At 48.7% G+C, this 15,839-nt stretch overlaps 1 protein-coding gene across 1 annotated transcript in view; it reads right to left on the reverse strand.

The window, feature by feature from the left end:
• aatf (apoptosis antagonizing transcription factor) overlaps nt 1-15,839 on the reverse strand; it is a 40,663-nt gene that overhangs the window by 24,108 nt on the left and 716 nt on the right. The window contains exons 2-7 of the mRNA XM_088616298.1: nt 12,423-12,593; nt 10,384-10,764; nt 9,664-9,801; nt 3,032-3,149; nt 2,141-2,360; nt 484-642 (exon numbers count right to left, since the gene is read on the reverse strand). Of these exons, the coding sequence (XP_088472424.1) occupies nt 484-642; nt 2,141-2,360; nt 3,032-3,149; nt 9,664-9,801; nt 10,384-10,764; nt 12,423-12,593 (1,187 nt within the window). The remainder of the gene's footprint in view (nt 1-483; nt 643-2,140; nt 2,361-3,031; nt 3,150-9,663; nt 9,802-10,383; nt 10,765-12,422; nt 12,594-15,839) is intronic.

Raw genomic sequence — 15,839 nt, forward strand, 5'->3', positions numbered from 1 at the left:
CCCAGCGAGCCTGGGACTGGAGGCGGGCTGGCAGCCTGCACACAGGGCTGCCACGTTTTTATTCAACCCCCCCCCAAAAAATAAGCCGGCAAGGCCAGAAACATTACAGGGGGGAAAAAATGTCACGCATTTATAATCAACCGCACTAATAGATAGCTGGGGATTTTAAACAATCTCACCCAGTAAGGTGTGGGGGGGATGTCTGTGCTTCAGCACTGGGAGCCGAGGCAGCAGTGAATCAGGGCCATACGAGGCCCTGCCCTTGCCACCTGACTGACAGCACCCTCAGCACCCGATTGCCCCCGAAATGCAGCAGTGGTGCGTACGTCGGGCATTGATCTCGATTGCCCACGCAAGAAAGGGCTTTAAAGCATTCCATGAAAATGGAATCCAGCTCCTGGCTTTTCAGGTGACCCCCTCGGAATGAAAAAAGCAGTAAAGAACAATCAGCCAGGCCCTCCCCCTCCTCCTCCTCCTCCTCACCTGTCCGAGCTGCTCGTTGCCGGTCCCGATCTTGGGTTCGGGCCGCCCCAGCACCCTGTAGTCCGAGCGCCGGGTCTGCGTGCGCTGCAGCAGTCGCCCCCGGTCCAGCAGCACGTGCTCGATCTGGGTCAGGATGTTCCGCTCGAATGCGCTGAAGCCCTGAAAAGACACCAGGCCCATCGGCACACGCCGGCCACACCTTCACCCCTGCATCCGCCCCGTCGCAGCGCTGGGCTGCACAGCGAAGGATCTGCAATCTCTCGCAGGCATTGATGCAATTCTCCATTCTCAAAATCCTAACTCCTCGGTGTTCCTATTGCAATATTTATCCCAGCTTAAAATGAATCGGATAAATTCACAATATTCTGACACACCCCAAGTCAAAAGGATATTTTGTATCATTTTGAAGGATTGAAAAAAATGTATCTAAAATAAAATAATGTAAGTCTTGCTTATATTAATATTTTCTTTTAGTCACAACAGCGCCCCAGCCTTTTTTATTTTAAAGTAAGGTCTCAATATCATTTTGCCAACTTAAGCCTCCTAAAGACCCTGCTGACTTGAAGTCATACTTAGATGACACACTGGGTAGGTATTCGTCCTTGAAAATAAAGGCATTAGAAGGTGCAAAAAGTAAAAAAAAAAAAGCTACAGTTCTTAAACGAGAGAATGATGTACAGGCTCGCTCTAAATAAGTATTTCCAGAGGACGGAGCAGACAATCTTCTCTTCAGGAAATAAAGATCAAAGCAGAATTAAGCAGACAGATTTGTTCAATGCAAATCTGTGAGCCTCCAGCGGTCTTTCTCCAGTGGTGCCGCGGCTCCACAGCCCTGCCGCGTGCGGAGCAGGGGAGGAGCAGGGAGGGTGCTTTGTGATGTTGCCGCGCGGTGTGCCGCGATGGGGATATCGGAGCTGCCAGGCTTCTCCCAGCCCCACCTCAAACGGATTTCCGTTCCAGAAAACGCCGACGTCTCGCCGTCCCGCTAGCAGGCGCCGTCTTCCTGAGAGGCCGCTGGGCAGGGAGGCCCGGCCTGTCCTGCTCCGAACCCGATTCCGAACGTTTCCCTGGCGCTGCGGCTCCCAGCACCGGAGGCATCTCTCTGGCTTTGTAGCTGCGGAGCTCCCCCGTCAGCAGGGGCAGACAACCTCGGTTTCTCCAGATTAGGTCTGTATCCCAGCTGACGCTTAGACATCCTGGCCAGCAGATCTGGCCAAGTAACTAAAGCCAAACTACAGTCCGGTTGGACTGCAATGGCACAGGTTGGACAAAGCCAAGGGTCGCCGCCTCAGTAAAAAGTAAGTGCGCCCTCTGCTGGTCTAGAGGTGCTACAACACCAGGGCCACAGCACCAGGGGAACGTGTGCAATTGGGACCATTAAGCTCTGTGCAACATACACTCTCTCTTCTAAAACTGGCGCTGACATCCGAGACTTCACCTTTCTTTTCTCCTACCTATCAACATGGCACAAGCTCCAAATAAAAAAATTAGAATAAAAAAATGCTTAAAGGTGTTACACTACTAGTTTAAAGGAGGCAACAGGGCAAGAAGCGTAACCATGCACAGCACAGCTGAAGAGAAACGACAGCTGTCAGGCGTCTATGAGCCTGACTGTGGCGCAGTGCAGGCCGAAGGCGGAATGCAGCGGAGGCCCTACCTTGCCCATCTTGCCCATGGTCAGCCGTGTCTTGTCGTGCCACTTCTGCAGCGTGGAGTCGCGGTACGGCTGGAAAGCGGCGAAGCGTTTGGCCATGACTTCGGGGTACTCCTCCATCTCCAGTTTGCGCTTGGGGGGCCCTGCCCAGGCCCGCTTCTCCCCGCCCTCCTCTTCCTCGCTGGGCACCTCCTCCTCCTCCTCCTCCTCGTCGTCATCCTCACTGCGGAGAGGCACCGGGTGAGGAGGAGCAGCACAGGCAGGCAGGCCTGACCTGGTGCCAGATGCTACAGATGCAGAGAACTGGCTACAGACCCCCTCAGCTACGTGGCACCCTCCGATTCCTTCAGCCACCCCATACAGCTGTTCGTGCCTGCTCCGGTTTGTGGTTTGTACTCGACCACAGCATCCGAACCTCTACATCCAGACTGAGTTTTAACATGGGGGGGGGGGGGGGACTCTGCACACTGCAGGACAAGCCTGCCTGCCCCTCATCTACCAGGATACCCTTCCAGGAAGAAAGCCTTCTCCCCTGTGTTAAACCTGCCTGGTCTCCCAGTCAAGTTCGGGGACCCTGGAATTCAGTGTAGTGTCAGGTTCAGGACCGAGGGGGGGCCACATGCAGGCACAGGCGGAGAGGAGCATGTCTGCGCACCGGGGCGCCTCCACGTCGATCAGCTCGCCGACATCGCCCCTTCCAGCAACACTGTGGGCTGCATCCACACCCATCAGCTGGGTCAGGACAGGGCTGCGGCTGCTGACCCACCTGATTTAGAGAGGCTTTGGACATTTCAGCTTCACCTTCAAAAACTGGCTTGTCGATCCGTTTTTTTGTTTTTTAAACCGGGTGGCATATGGGGGGGAAAAAACAAGTCTCTCGGAGCTGGCACCCACCTATGCCGTGCAGCGCCAGTCTTGCCCAGTACAATGGCTCTGGTGTCAGGATGCTGGCAGAGGAGCTGGTCCTGCAGTTCCAGAAGGGACCTCTGCAGGGCCTTCAGAGCCTTGTGACCTGCGAGACAGAAAGAACCTGAGAAACAGGAGCAGACGGGGACAGCTCAGCCCTGGCCCTCCTGAAGTGCTGGGTTCCTGCATGATTAGGTCCACCTGCCAATTACCGAGTCCTGGACACACAGCTGATCTGACTTCTTACCCGCTTCATCGATTCAGCGAGGCACTAAGGGCCGAGACAGGATGAAAACCAGAGACGAACGTGGTTGCCCACCCCTGGCACAATCTCAACAGGACGCTTGCCCGCAGAGCGAAGCCAGATCTATGGCAAACCATTTCTGCTCGCCTGTAGAAAGGAATCCTAGTTCCCACAACAGAACAGCACAGTCTCGGGGGGCCTGAGACACACAGGAAAAGACTCTGCTCATCCTGCTGCACCCAGTTAAAACATTCATCAGCACACTCGAACCACACGGGACCTGGAGAGTATCAGTCTGAGCCCAGAAGCTGTTGGGTTTTCCCCCGTTTCCATTTCCCAGCAATTTCAGGTGCATGGAAAATTGCAATTCAAGGCGTTTCACAGGTCTTCCCAATATCGTACAGTCCTGACACATCAGATGATGATTCATCCCCCTAGCCGGGTCTGAGAACTGAGCCACGGAGAGTGGAAGGGAGAGGCTGGGAGGCCACGCTAAGGACATTCTGCATCTTTCAGGGCCACGTTTCCCGTTTTAAGCCGGCAGAGGAATTCATTAAAACATAAGTCCTCCTGAACCGCAAGCCTAATCCGACAGATTAATGGCGGAGCATGAAATCCGCAGTTCACATTCACAAAAGTTACAACTCAGGGGAGGGGCGCGGGGCTGCAGTGGATTATGGTACTGCTGCGTTAATACACAAGTAATTTGATGAAAAGGGCCGATTGGCGCCACACGTGCTCACCAGCAACTTCTGCTTCACTCAACACTTCAGAAACTCAAGAGCTGCCCTCCCCCTCCCCTGAAAACACCTGGTCACTTATTTCTGCTTTTACTTTTTTCTGAAAAAAAAAAAAGAAACATTAAGAGAAAGCATTGACAAATTCAGTGCCAGGGCTCAGTTTTTACTCTCAATGACAATTTCTGAATCAAATGCGAAACGTCTTTTTCCCTCATCAGTAATAAAGCCGGCCTCCACAGTATCCGGGATTATTCCACGACAGCGAGGTGATGTCTATGACGATACACGTCTGCTGCTCACGACAGCTTGCCCACGTTAAAGTAAGCACCCTGTTTGCAACAGGCTCTGCCAGAAGGGTACAAACACACTTGAACAGTCGCGTGCAACCAAGCCGCCAGGATCAGAAGATGGAGCCAACTCGACGTGCTCTAGAGCCCACTCCTGCAGAGGGGGCTTCAGCTCAGCACGCCCTGGCTAGTGAGCTCCCGTTTCTGGTGCCTAACCTACATCGCCCTCCCTCTGCCACTCCTTCCTGCAGAAGGGACAGGGGACAGGGGTCCCCAACATCGGGCCCGAGGGCGAAACAACAGGCAGAAGTGAATCCCATCCAAATAAAACAACAAACCAGTACCAGGCAACCATTGAGAGCTCAACAACCCACACTGGGAAGGAGACCCAGCAGCTCTGGAGAGCCAAGGCAGCAGAACTCACAGCAAAGGCCTCCAGCCACCCTGGACCGAGGGGACCAGACCCCTGTGCTTGGGGAATGGTGGGCCGCCATGCTTGCACCTCTGCAATAACAATCATTTAAAAAAATCATTCTCATTGGCATCGCTCAGAGGACATTTCCAAACTATCGCTCAAAATGACAGAGGAAGGCACGTGGGGTGACCTCTGAAACAATCCCACTCATTCAAACCCGCTGGGTCGCTCCTCTCTCTTCCCTTCATCCCTGGCAATTAATCCCACCAAACACGTTTGATTAAATCTTTTCAAGCAAATCCTTTGCTTTGCTTTTGTTAGTTCACTTCTTGTCAACATCCATTAAAATATGCCTTTAATTCTCAGACTCCGATCTCCTAAAAAAAAAAAGCGCTTGCTTATCCCGCCGTCTTCAACTTTAATCAACTGTACACCAGCATTTTTTTTTCATTTCATAATAATGTGCTGTTTGGAATTCAGAAGGCAGGCTCAACATCAATCATTTGCTGGGATTTTTTTTCAACTGCAATAAATATGCAAATGAGCAAAAGCCAGTCACTGGTAATTTCAAGCTCAGCTCACTAGTGTTTAAAAAAAAAAAAGACACAAATTTATTAATTGCCAGTGGCCAAAGGAATCCTATTACTGTGGGCATTGATTACAAAGCGGAGTGAGTGATTATTGTGAAGACTGCAGACTACCCATCCATGAGGGGGAAAATATTAAAAGTCCAGCCACAATTGTCAAGCCCACATAACAAGATCACTAACATTACAGATCCCCACCATTAGAGATTTGTAAAAGGCAACCAATGGCCCACAAACACATTAAAATCCTTGACCATAATTTACTACACCTGCTGAGTACTTGTGTGAGGACACCTAGACACACACAGATCTGAGATGCCTCTCACTCAGGGGTCAGCCTTGGCGGCTGCACAGCTGGTCTTCGTCAAGGTGAGACTACGCTATGTCTGGGCACAACTAAATCGCCTTCCGGTTTTGGGACTCCAATCATGCCAAGAGTGCCCCCCCATCAAAAGAGTCAGTAGGTACGTTTAAAGAGAAAACCTAAATAATGCCACAGATATAGACGGCAGAGCAACAGCCAGGCACACGGAGGACTGGTGCTGCAGATAGTGTTCAATCTCTCGAGGACACAAACGACAATGATGTCACGTATGGAACAGCAAGGCTGATCTGCACAGTTAGAATGGACAGAGTGCAAGAGCTTTGCCTGTGGACAGTGCAGGTACAGTGGTCAGTGCCTCCGTCAGGGTCCTGGCTGCCCAGGGTAGGAGTGGCACTGGCCACTCCGGCACCATGAGCAGCTCAGACTGTGGCGCCCAGAGCTTCACACACAGGCTTCACAAGGGCCCAAACCACCAATTCACACGCTGCAGGGCGACGCTCAGCCCCCAGCAAGAGACATGAACAACCTGCTGCCGGTCGCTCCAAGACCTGAGCCCCCTCGCACACCCGGCACTGGGTCCGGGTCTTTCCCGATGGAAAGGAAAGAAATCCTTGACGATAAGGCCAGGTTCACGAGCCCCGAGGAAAGCAAAACGGGTGGATTTAGACTCCGGTGTTGCCTTGCAACTGTGAGGAAAACTGTAACGCCAGCTCTCTTTGCTCTCGTGGAAGTCGCGTGCATACTGCATGAGAAACAGGCACTGGTTGACATGTTCCGTCATTCTTTGCTGGGAAGAAAAGAGACACAACGTTTCGGCTGTGGAGCCTTCTTCATAATACACCTGAACGAGCCCCCACAGCTGAAATGTGCATCTCGGTCTTGTTTTTCCTTTTCTTTTTTACTAATAAACCTTTGCTTGTTCCTTTGCAGCCCACGCGTGCTGACGCAGCTCCCTGCTTGTACGTGCTCAGTCATCGTCAGGTGTGGTTTAAGCAGCTCGGTTAACGAGTTCTGATTAGTTACAGGGAGGGACTGTCTATATCAGGTCACAGCAACCACCTAGACAAAATCCGATGAACAGTTTGGTATGGGGGGGGTGAGGGGGAGATCACCCTGGTGTGCCGGGGGAAACGGCACAGCGGCCGACAAAGAAACGCTCCAGTCGAATTCAAACGCGCGCAGCTGGAGACAAAAGAGAGGAAAAAATTGGGGGGGGGGGACCGGTACAATACTGCTTCCCTCCCAGAAATTTCATCTCCCATAAATTATAGCTGTAAACTTTTCTAGCAGCAAGGCCTAATTAATTCCTGTACTATACACAAAAGGAAATGCTGGGTGACAAATGGGAGCAAGGCTTGAAAGCTGCCAGGTCTGCAAAACATTTTCTACTTCAATTTATAAGCAATTTTGCAGTAAATCATCAACCAGAACTGGCTACTTCAGGAAACAGCCGCAATGGTGGAGAGAGGCCCTGTATTTGTATTCCATAAGAAACGAGAGAGAGAAAAGGGAAAGGAAGAAGAGAAAAGACAAATTAACCCCCCTGCAGTATGGAATGTGGAGATCCAGAGAGGGGGGAGAAATCTTTTGAGTCCAACTCGTTTGAGTCCAGACCGTCCTGCGTTTGCCATACTCACCCAGCACTGGCAAGAAGGGCCTGAGGACGAGCCAGGGCTGGTGTCCGAACTTCAGGTTCTGCTCTCTACACCTCGCCACTCTAACAGGGGAAGCTGGATCAGGTGTACACAGGGACCCACCCACCTCCGAAACACTGAAAGAACTCTGTCAGCTTTAATAAGCTGAGTACATAACCCAAGCCCTGAAGAGGTGTAGTCCAGAAGATCTAACAGGTTCACTGCACACAGCACCTAAAGATAGGGAGTCGAGAGTTCGGTAGGTCCAGGTGCCAATAAATTAAACCGATGGTGTGGTTTTTCAGTCTGGGTGACGTGTGAGTGGTATGTGGTGCTGGGATGGAAAGCAAACCTACAGCAAGAGCTGTGCATCTCTGGCAAGGCGTTTGCGACATTGGCTGTGCAATTAGGCTGGACCTCATGGAGCTGCTCCGAATGCTGTAACCAGGCTGCGTGCTGAAAGATCACCTCACAAACACCCCCCCCCCCCTCGCCTCCAGGTGAACTCCTCGTCTCCATCATCACACAGAAAATGACAGACGCAAATGAGGCTCTTCATGTTGCCGTTTGAAAAAACAACATTTTCCAAGTGCTTTTCACAGAGCTCTTGTAGCTCTTCACAATTCATCACCAGGCAAAAAACGGCATTTGTGTACCAGATGTGATTGCACAGTAAGTGCCTTATCTCCACACATTGCTAACAGTTTAAAAAAAAATCAAAAGAACAACATCAAAGGAAAACAAAAAAACAAACATCGGGAAATGCAGATCCCGCTTCTGAAAACTTTTCAATGCACACCTAAATGTCTTTTCCAAAAATTCCAAAACGCCATGCCAGAACAAAACCTTCTTTGTGAAACATTCTCTCTATCCCAGACAAATATCTGTTACCTGTGTTACACCATGGTGAAAAGTGCCACTCTGTGACTAAGCACTGTAATTGCACACAAAACTAAAACTCCCGGGAAGAAAACCTGACCGTAACAATGCGGTTATATACTAATATACTATGATACGAGCAAGACAGGGTGCCCCAACCCATAAAAAGCAGAAGTCAGCTCTCCACGACTTCCCACAACACCCTTTACAGATTCTCCTCTTTCCTGGCTGGAAACCACACGTCTGCATCTGGCGTACAATATTAGTACACTTGTATTCAACTTAAGCTGGTTGCACAATTGATGAAGCACGCACCGCAAGCCGTGAACAAAAACTGAAGAATAATTTGCTCAGCGGTAAACAGAAAACCGCTCGTAAGCACTTCATATCGTAACGTCTTCATATAATATATAAGCATCCTATACACATGTAGTGTACTTTCACACACATATATGTCGATACACGTCACGTGACTAACACGATGTACGCTGTGCACACACCCCGATTTCACACACAAGCGTGCGCACACAGCACCTCGTTTTCCTCTGCAAGCCGGCCTCCCGCCTCTGGTTTTAATCAAGTTAACTGCATCGCCTCGTGTCGCTGCTTCATTCTTTGTAATGGAACTGAATGACAGCCCTGCCCGGTTGCACTCGCACAAGCCCACTTTAATTGGAATGCATCAAAAAAGAAGGGAAAAAAAAGCCCCTCGCCCGCGGTCTGCCAGGGTAAAGGCCACCTGTGGGTCGCCAGCGTGCTATGGGAGCTGGAACCGAGCGAGGCCCGGAGACGGCACGAGGGGAGGCCCGGTTTCTGATTCATCAGGAGGGGGAGGCCGCATCAGGGGGCCAGCGCTCCTCTGCAGACTCAACACGGGCCTCATCCTTGTCGTGGAGAATGGAGCCGTCTTTTTGCTAAAGCCCCTCGTTCGTTCAGGTACGATCATTAACCGATGACGAGGAGCAGCTATGCCACCATGGATGGGCGGGTTCCACGTTCAAATCCCATCTGCAGTTCTGCCTGCATTGCGGGACAGCTATGACCCTGCCCCCCCCCCGTGATGAGTGGCGTCTGGCACCTGGACTCAATACTCTGCCCCGTTGAGAGCAGCTTCAGTGACCATCTTCCACAGACTTGGAACCAGATACGACTGGCGCGTTTCGATAGGTACTACTGTGGAAAAGCCCCAGCGGACTGACTGTGCACTGCAGCTCCCAGTGAAGCTGAGACCCCAGGAATGGGGGGGCACAGCTCTGAAGCTGCAGTAACAGGGAGGTATTCGCCCACCCCTTCTCTCCATGGCCAGTTCATACACACCACCACCCATAGCTTCGCACTCTAGGCCGGACAGGGGAGTGCATTCCCCTTTAAATCAATCCCGCCCGGACAGAAGCAGGATTGTCTACAGAAGAGCAATGAACAATGAGGCAATGGAAAGATCTGGGACAGAAAGGACTGAACCCACAGACATACAGGACAGACACAGGTAGGCAAGCGATGGACACTCACTGTTCTTCAGAGCACCAGCAAACTCGGCCCCGCCCCTCTTTTTGAACAAAGGGAAGGTCTGTGGCTGCGGCAGCTGATTGGCTGACAGGAGAGCCTTCTGCAATTTGATTCGCCCTTCCAACAGCTGGTCCCACAGCACTGACAATACAGAAGACAAGAAAGTCAAAACAGGCCAATAAGAAATTTCCAGGAAGTAACAATCCAATGTGAAATCCATGATCAATGACTTTGTTCACTGGTACTGCTTAGCTACTTCCACTACACACTACATAACAAAACTAAACAATTTACATTTAAAATCAGGAAGTGATTGACTGAGTGGATAGGAATTAACAGGTTAAGGGCAGATGGTATCAAGATACCACCACGAGCAGCATGGTTATTTTTTATGTATCACGATTTATAACAAACAACGCATTCATAACATTATGTGAAAAGGAGATGAGCAGGTTTAAAATGATTGCTGTATGGTGAAGTACCTACACACATCATGTCTTCATAGTTGAGAGAGAATGCAAGAGGAATGAAACTATACAAGTTAAGATCTCAAAAAACATACGTTTAACAGTTTTGCTAATGTTATGTTAGCAAGATTTTTTACCAAAACAATAACATAACAGTATGAAATGCCCTATGCAGGTTTTAGTTAGGAGTAAGAAACGTAACTGACAGTAGTACAAATGGCAGTTCTATACCGAACAGGGAGTGTGGAGTACATACCGAGCTGGTTTTTAACTGCTTTTCCTTTTTCAACTTCTTCGCTCACTTTTTCTTTGGAGAAAGTCATCACAGCATCTTCATCATCTTCCCTCTCCATCCCCTCCTCTTCCTCATCTCCTTCCATTTCCTCCTCTTCCTCCTCTCCTTCCATTTCCTCCTCCTCCTCCTCACTCTCCCCTTCCTCCTCCATCCCTTCAGCTAATTTGCGAAAGTCTGTCTCCTTAGGAAAGACAAAATCATCGGTCTTCTCCCTCAGCAGGGCCTTCATCTGTGTGCCGTCATCATCACTGAGGTCAGAGTCTTCTCCCTCCTCATCTTCCTCTTCCAAGGCGCCTTCTTGCAACTCCTCCTCCTCTTCCTCCTCTGAGTCTTCCTCCTCTCCTGTACAAAAACGTGGAGTTAAGAGCCAGTCTCTAATACCACAGGAAGAGCAACTGTCTACAAGCATCCAGGGGGAGACACACAATCCCAGACACACTGTGTGACAAAAGGTGACTGTCCTTTCCAAGCCCGTGCTACATAAAAGGCATTTAATGGCAACAGCTTTTGTATCTGTAACACACAGGGAACCTGAACACACAGATCAACTGCAATGCATACAGACCATGGTATATTGGGGTTTATCATTTTAAACTAGGATTATTTGAGATGCAAAGTGCTATATACATAAATGGAATTATCACTATTACTCCATTCAACGTAGCAATTGTTGTGTCCAGTAAAAACCACACCGAACATTTTGGGAAATTTCCCATAATATACAACAGTTAGCTTGGCAAGATGCAGCTGCCCAGTTCTCAGTACATTCAATACCCATCAGCAAGCTGTGAATGACAGCAGAAGAACAGATTAGTGCGTGCAGTAACCACCATGCTCACTTAGAAATGTAAATGAATTGCCTAATAGGTTTAAATTGATTAACGATGTCTCAAGTTTGAGTTGCAAATCTCTGCCTTAATCCAGGTATTTCCGTCTTTGGATAAGTACGGATTTCTTTAATTAACAGCGCTGCTATGCGTCACTGTACAGTAACATGCAAACAAACACCCTGAGCTTAAGTGACAACGGCGCGTGTGGCGAGGCTGAGCGCTCCGGCATTGACATGCAGCGCGAGTCTTGGAAAAGCACACAGATCGAATCCAGCGAACGTGGGGAGGTGTTCTTCAACGCCTGGCTTGACTCGAGGTTTAGGTGGACATGGGGAGGAAAACCAAAACGACTGTCCCTATGTGTAGGAACCGAGAGCAATGAAAACCTGAGAACTTCCAAAACAAATTGCGCAGTACACAGCTAGCAGCAGCTTCATAAAATAAAATGCAGAGCTGCATACCTCTCGGGTTAAGGTTCTGTACTGCCACTAGAGGGCAGAGGTGAGCAGGGGTTGGCTCTCTTTGTCACTGGAATTCTACAACTGCTTACCAGGGCAGCCCAGCCTCTTTCAATGGGGAAAACGAATGAGTCCCTAATACACTTTTGATGCAGGCAGACAGGGTGTAAACACCTTATTGTTAGAAACCATTAGTAAGCAAGTCTACAGTGTTCAAATAAAGGGGAGTTCATAGCCTGTCATGCACTCTCTCAACGCACAGCTCTCACGGGGAAACTGCACAGTTCAGTACAGGTCACCGACATGAGTGCACTACAGTTATTCAAACTGGACCCAAGATGCATTTCCTCATGGACCACACAGCAGGGACAGAGAGCTGTTTTGGCAAGTGCAAAATAACAGTGCATCTTACGTGCAAGCTAAAACCAGTCAAGACATCCTCTTGGCCGTTTCACAGCAGAGCTGTGGGAGGACAGGGCCCAGCGGTGCCCTAGACTACACCAGACATATGGAAGCACACAGAAACAGCAGCCCTGGGTGCTGCCATTGTGTCTTGGTTGGTCTGGTTACCCATCTGGATGACGTGCTGGACTTAAATGACATCCTCATGTCCAGTGGAAAAGAACAACCTTCTCATGCGCGAGAACGAAAAGGTCCCGACTCCCGAAACGCCCCCTCAGGACTCGGCCCGGGAGAGCGATCCCAGACTCACCGGAGCTCTCCGCGTCCCGGCGCAGCTCCTTGCGGGAGGTAGCCCTGCCCAGGTACCGCCGGTCCGTTTCGGCCAGCAGCGCCGAGGCCCGCTGGCGCAGCCCGCTGACGGCAGCCTCCCCGTCTTCGTTTTCCCCCTCATCGAACTTCTCGATCACCTTGGCTTTCGTCTCTGGCAGCGGGGAAGGAGAAGCGGGAGAAGTTAGATTAATAACTAAGTATACAATATACTATATAATATATAACATAATATACTAACTAAATATAAGGCGCGGCTCGTGAGTGTGAGTGTGAGTGTGAGCGTGAGTGTGAGCGAGTGTGAGCGAGGGTTCGCTCCAGAGACACCCGAGTGTCCCACGATGCCTTGCGATTTAACGGCCCATGTTCAGACAGATGCATTTGCCCAACACAGAGACTGAAGCAGCAGGCGCTCAATAACGTGCAGGTTAAAAAAAAAAAATCGAATTCCGGGTTTTGTTTCTTTGACATCGCACAAGACCCACACCTGTAATGAGTTTACACAGATCGCTGCCTGACTTTGAGACCTGCTATGCGTCAGCATGCCTGTTTTCTTCAACACATTCATTACCAAATAGCAATCAGTCAGCACCACACACACAAGTCACTGACTGAGTCATTTTGTAAGGGCTGCTCCTGCGCTTTGACGATCCCGGTGTCAGCAGCCAGGCCATTTTTAGCCTGAGATCGCAGACACGGCGATTCTAAGTGGATTCCTCACACAGTCACTCATTGCACAAGTGCCCTTTTTTAAGTACACTACTAGATATCAACTGGAGTGGGAATGATGTAAAGTGGTGCTTTCGATTATTCTGCCTCTCTCAAAACAACAAATACAGATGTATGTGAAAGTCTTCCCTTGCTTAATTGGAACCTTTTCAAAGGGTGCACCTGCTTGAAACCAGGACATTTTAAGTTACTTGCAAAATGGAACAGTAAAAAAGGAAATGGACAACCTGTTTAAGAGCTCAAAACAAAGAGTTCTAACAAATCCAATTACTAACCGAATTAAGGGTTCAGTGGCGTAACTGAAATGAGAGAAAACGAAAGCCGGCGGATGAGGGGGTTCCATCCATCTTCTAACCTCTTCACCCAATTCAGGGCCGCAGGGGAGCCGGAGCCTCCCCCAGCAAGCAAGAAAACATGGCTTGCAACAACTTGGAGCTACAGCTCATCGCCAGCAACTCTATCCCCCTGCAACTCACAGCTGGCAGCCTGGCAGCCCCCTGAAGCTCAGCAGGTGTGAGCCTGGTCAGGACCTGGATGGGAGACCTCCTGGGAAAAACTTAGGTTGCTGCTGCAAGAGGTGTTAGTGGGGCCAGTAGGTGGCGCTCACCCTGCGTTCTGTGTGGGACCTAATGCCCCAGTATAGTAAGAGCGACGCTACACTCTAAAAAGGTGCCGTCCTTTGGATAAAACCGAGGTCCTGACCCTCTGTGGCCATTAAAAATCCCAGGGTTTCTTAAAAGGGGCAGTGGTGTTACCCCTGTGTCCTGGCCAAATTTCCCCCTGGCCTTTGTCAATCCTAATAATCCCCGTCTCTGAACTGGTTTCATCACTTCGCTCCCTTCCCCACTGAGAGCTGCTGTGTGGGGAGCGTTCTGGCGCACTATGGCTGCCAGCGCATCAGCCAGGTGGGGCTGCACACTGGTGGTGGTGGAGGGGCTCCCCATTACTTGTAAAGTGCTTTGAGTGGAGTGTCCAAAGAAGTGCTATATAAGTGTAAAGAATTATTATTTTAATATCACTTTAGTGTCTAATTTTAGGGTTTATGACAACTTCTTAAACATGCAAATTGTGCACTCTAAAAGCACATAAATTAAAAAATAACTTGTAATGTTATTTTACACCCTACAGAGTGTGATGAAGAATATTATAGCTCTTATTTCAAGACCTTTTACGACAAATATAATATGTGAATTTAATTCTAATAGCCCTATTTAAGACTATGTAAGATTTCTATTCAGTAAATGTATTAAAAGGTAAGCAGATTAATAAAAAATAAAACTGGCAGCCTGAATGAGTTGTTAGAGATGGTGAGTTTGTTTACTCATGGGGACTTGAAAAAAGTATGTGATTTTAGACACTGTTAGTCTTCATATTCTGCTGATTAATAATAAATTGCTCATAAAACTATTTTGACATTACTCTCCCAATTAAATCTGTAACAAAGATAAGCTGTTCATTCAACAGGAAATGGGGACAATTTATCAGTATTAAACATATGCTGCATAGAGTAATTAAGCACCAAAATTAATGTTTAATTCGTTAAGATCTTTCCCATAAATGAAAATCTTAAAATCCAATTGTACTTTAAAATGGCCAGATCGTAATATAGCCATAAACATTATGGTTATGTTGTGATCATAACAAAGAAAAGTCTGACCTTCAGCATCTACACCCAGGAGCATCTTTGTTCTCTGAGCACAGATCTACTACGCGTTTATTTAAACCACTAGAAAGCACCCCTGATCCATCCCATAAACCCACAGTTCTGTTGCTAAAGAAACAGTACAAACTCCTACTGGCTACCAATACTGATTAACCTAAGAAAAGGTCTGGACTTATGGGTAGGGACTGTGGGTTAGAAGACCCTTCCTCTGCTTCGTAATAATAATAATAATAATAATAATAATAATAATAATAATAATAATAATAATAATAATGTAGCCAGTCATTGTCCAGAATCCCCGTGGAAAGACAGTGGTTTCAAGAACTTCCAACTTGAGCAAAAAGTAGAAAAATTCCCATTCCTCCTCTGGAACAATTTACATGGGATTGATTAAGCATATGATTTGTGCAAATGAAGCAAGATCACAAAACGTTCCATTACTGCATCTTCTGGACAATGTGGGGAAGCAAAATACAGAAGGCAAACAAGGTTAAGAGAGGCAGTCAGAAGAGTATAATTTACATCAAAGGACTTTAAAACTATATAATGCACCGTATGGGAAGGCCTTGTTTAGAATATTGTGTGGGAGTTTGATTGACACATTATAGAAAAGATGTTGCTGCTCTGGTACCAGTCCTGAGAAAAGCAACTGGATACCCTTCACTGGCAGACTGACACAGCTGAACCTTCTGAGTCCCGAGCAAAGACTACGAGAGGACGTGGAGAAAGTAAATCCAAAATTCCCCCAAGGCACTGGCAAAGTTAATGCGGAGGACTTCAGAACCAACAGTGAGACACAAACCCAAGGACAGGGGTCCTTTGTGGCACCTTACACAAAGGGGTGTGGGAGTGTGGAACACGTCGATGAAGCCGATACCCCGTCTTCTTTGAAGAAACGGCTGTATGAGACCCTCGAATCAATTAAATACCAAGTGGGCTCGTTGCAGGGGTGAGTGCTGTTCTTATCTTCCAAAATACCGAATCCTTAACACCCACCGGTCCCTCAGA

The sequence above is a fragment of the Lepisosteus platostomus genome, chromosome 22 (genome assembly GCF_059453375.1).
Source record: "Lepisosteus platostomus isolate fLepPlt1 chromosome 22, fLepPlt1.hap1, whole genome shotgun sequence".
Classification (NCBI taxonomy): Eukaryota; Metazoa; Chordata; class Actinopteri; order Semionotiformes; family Lepisosteidae; genus Lepisosteus; species Lepisosteus platostomus.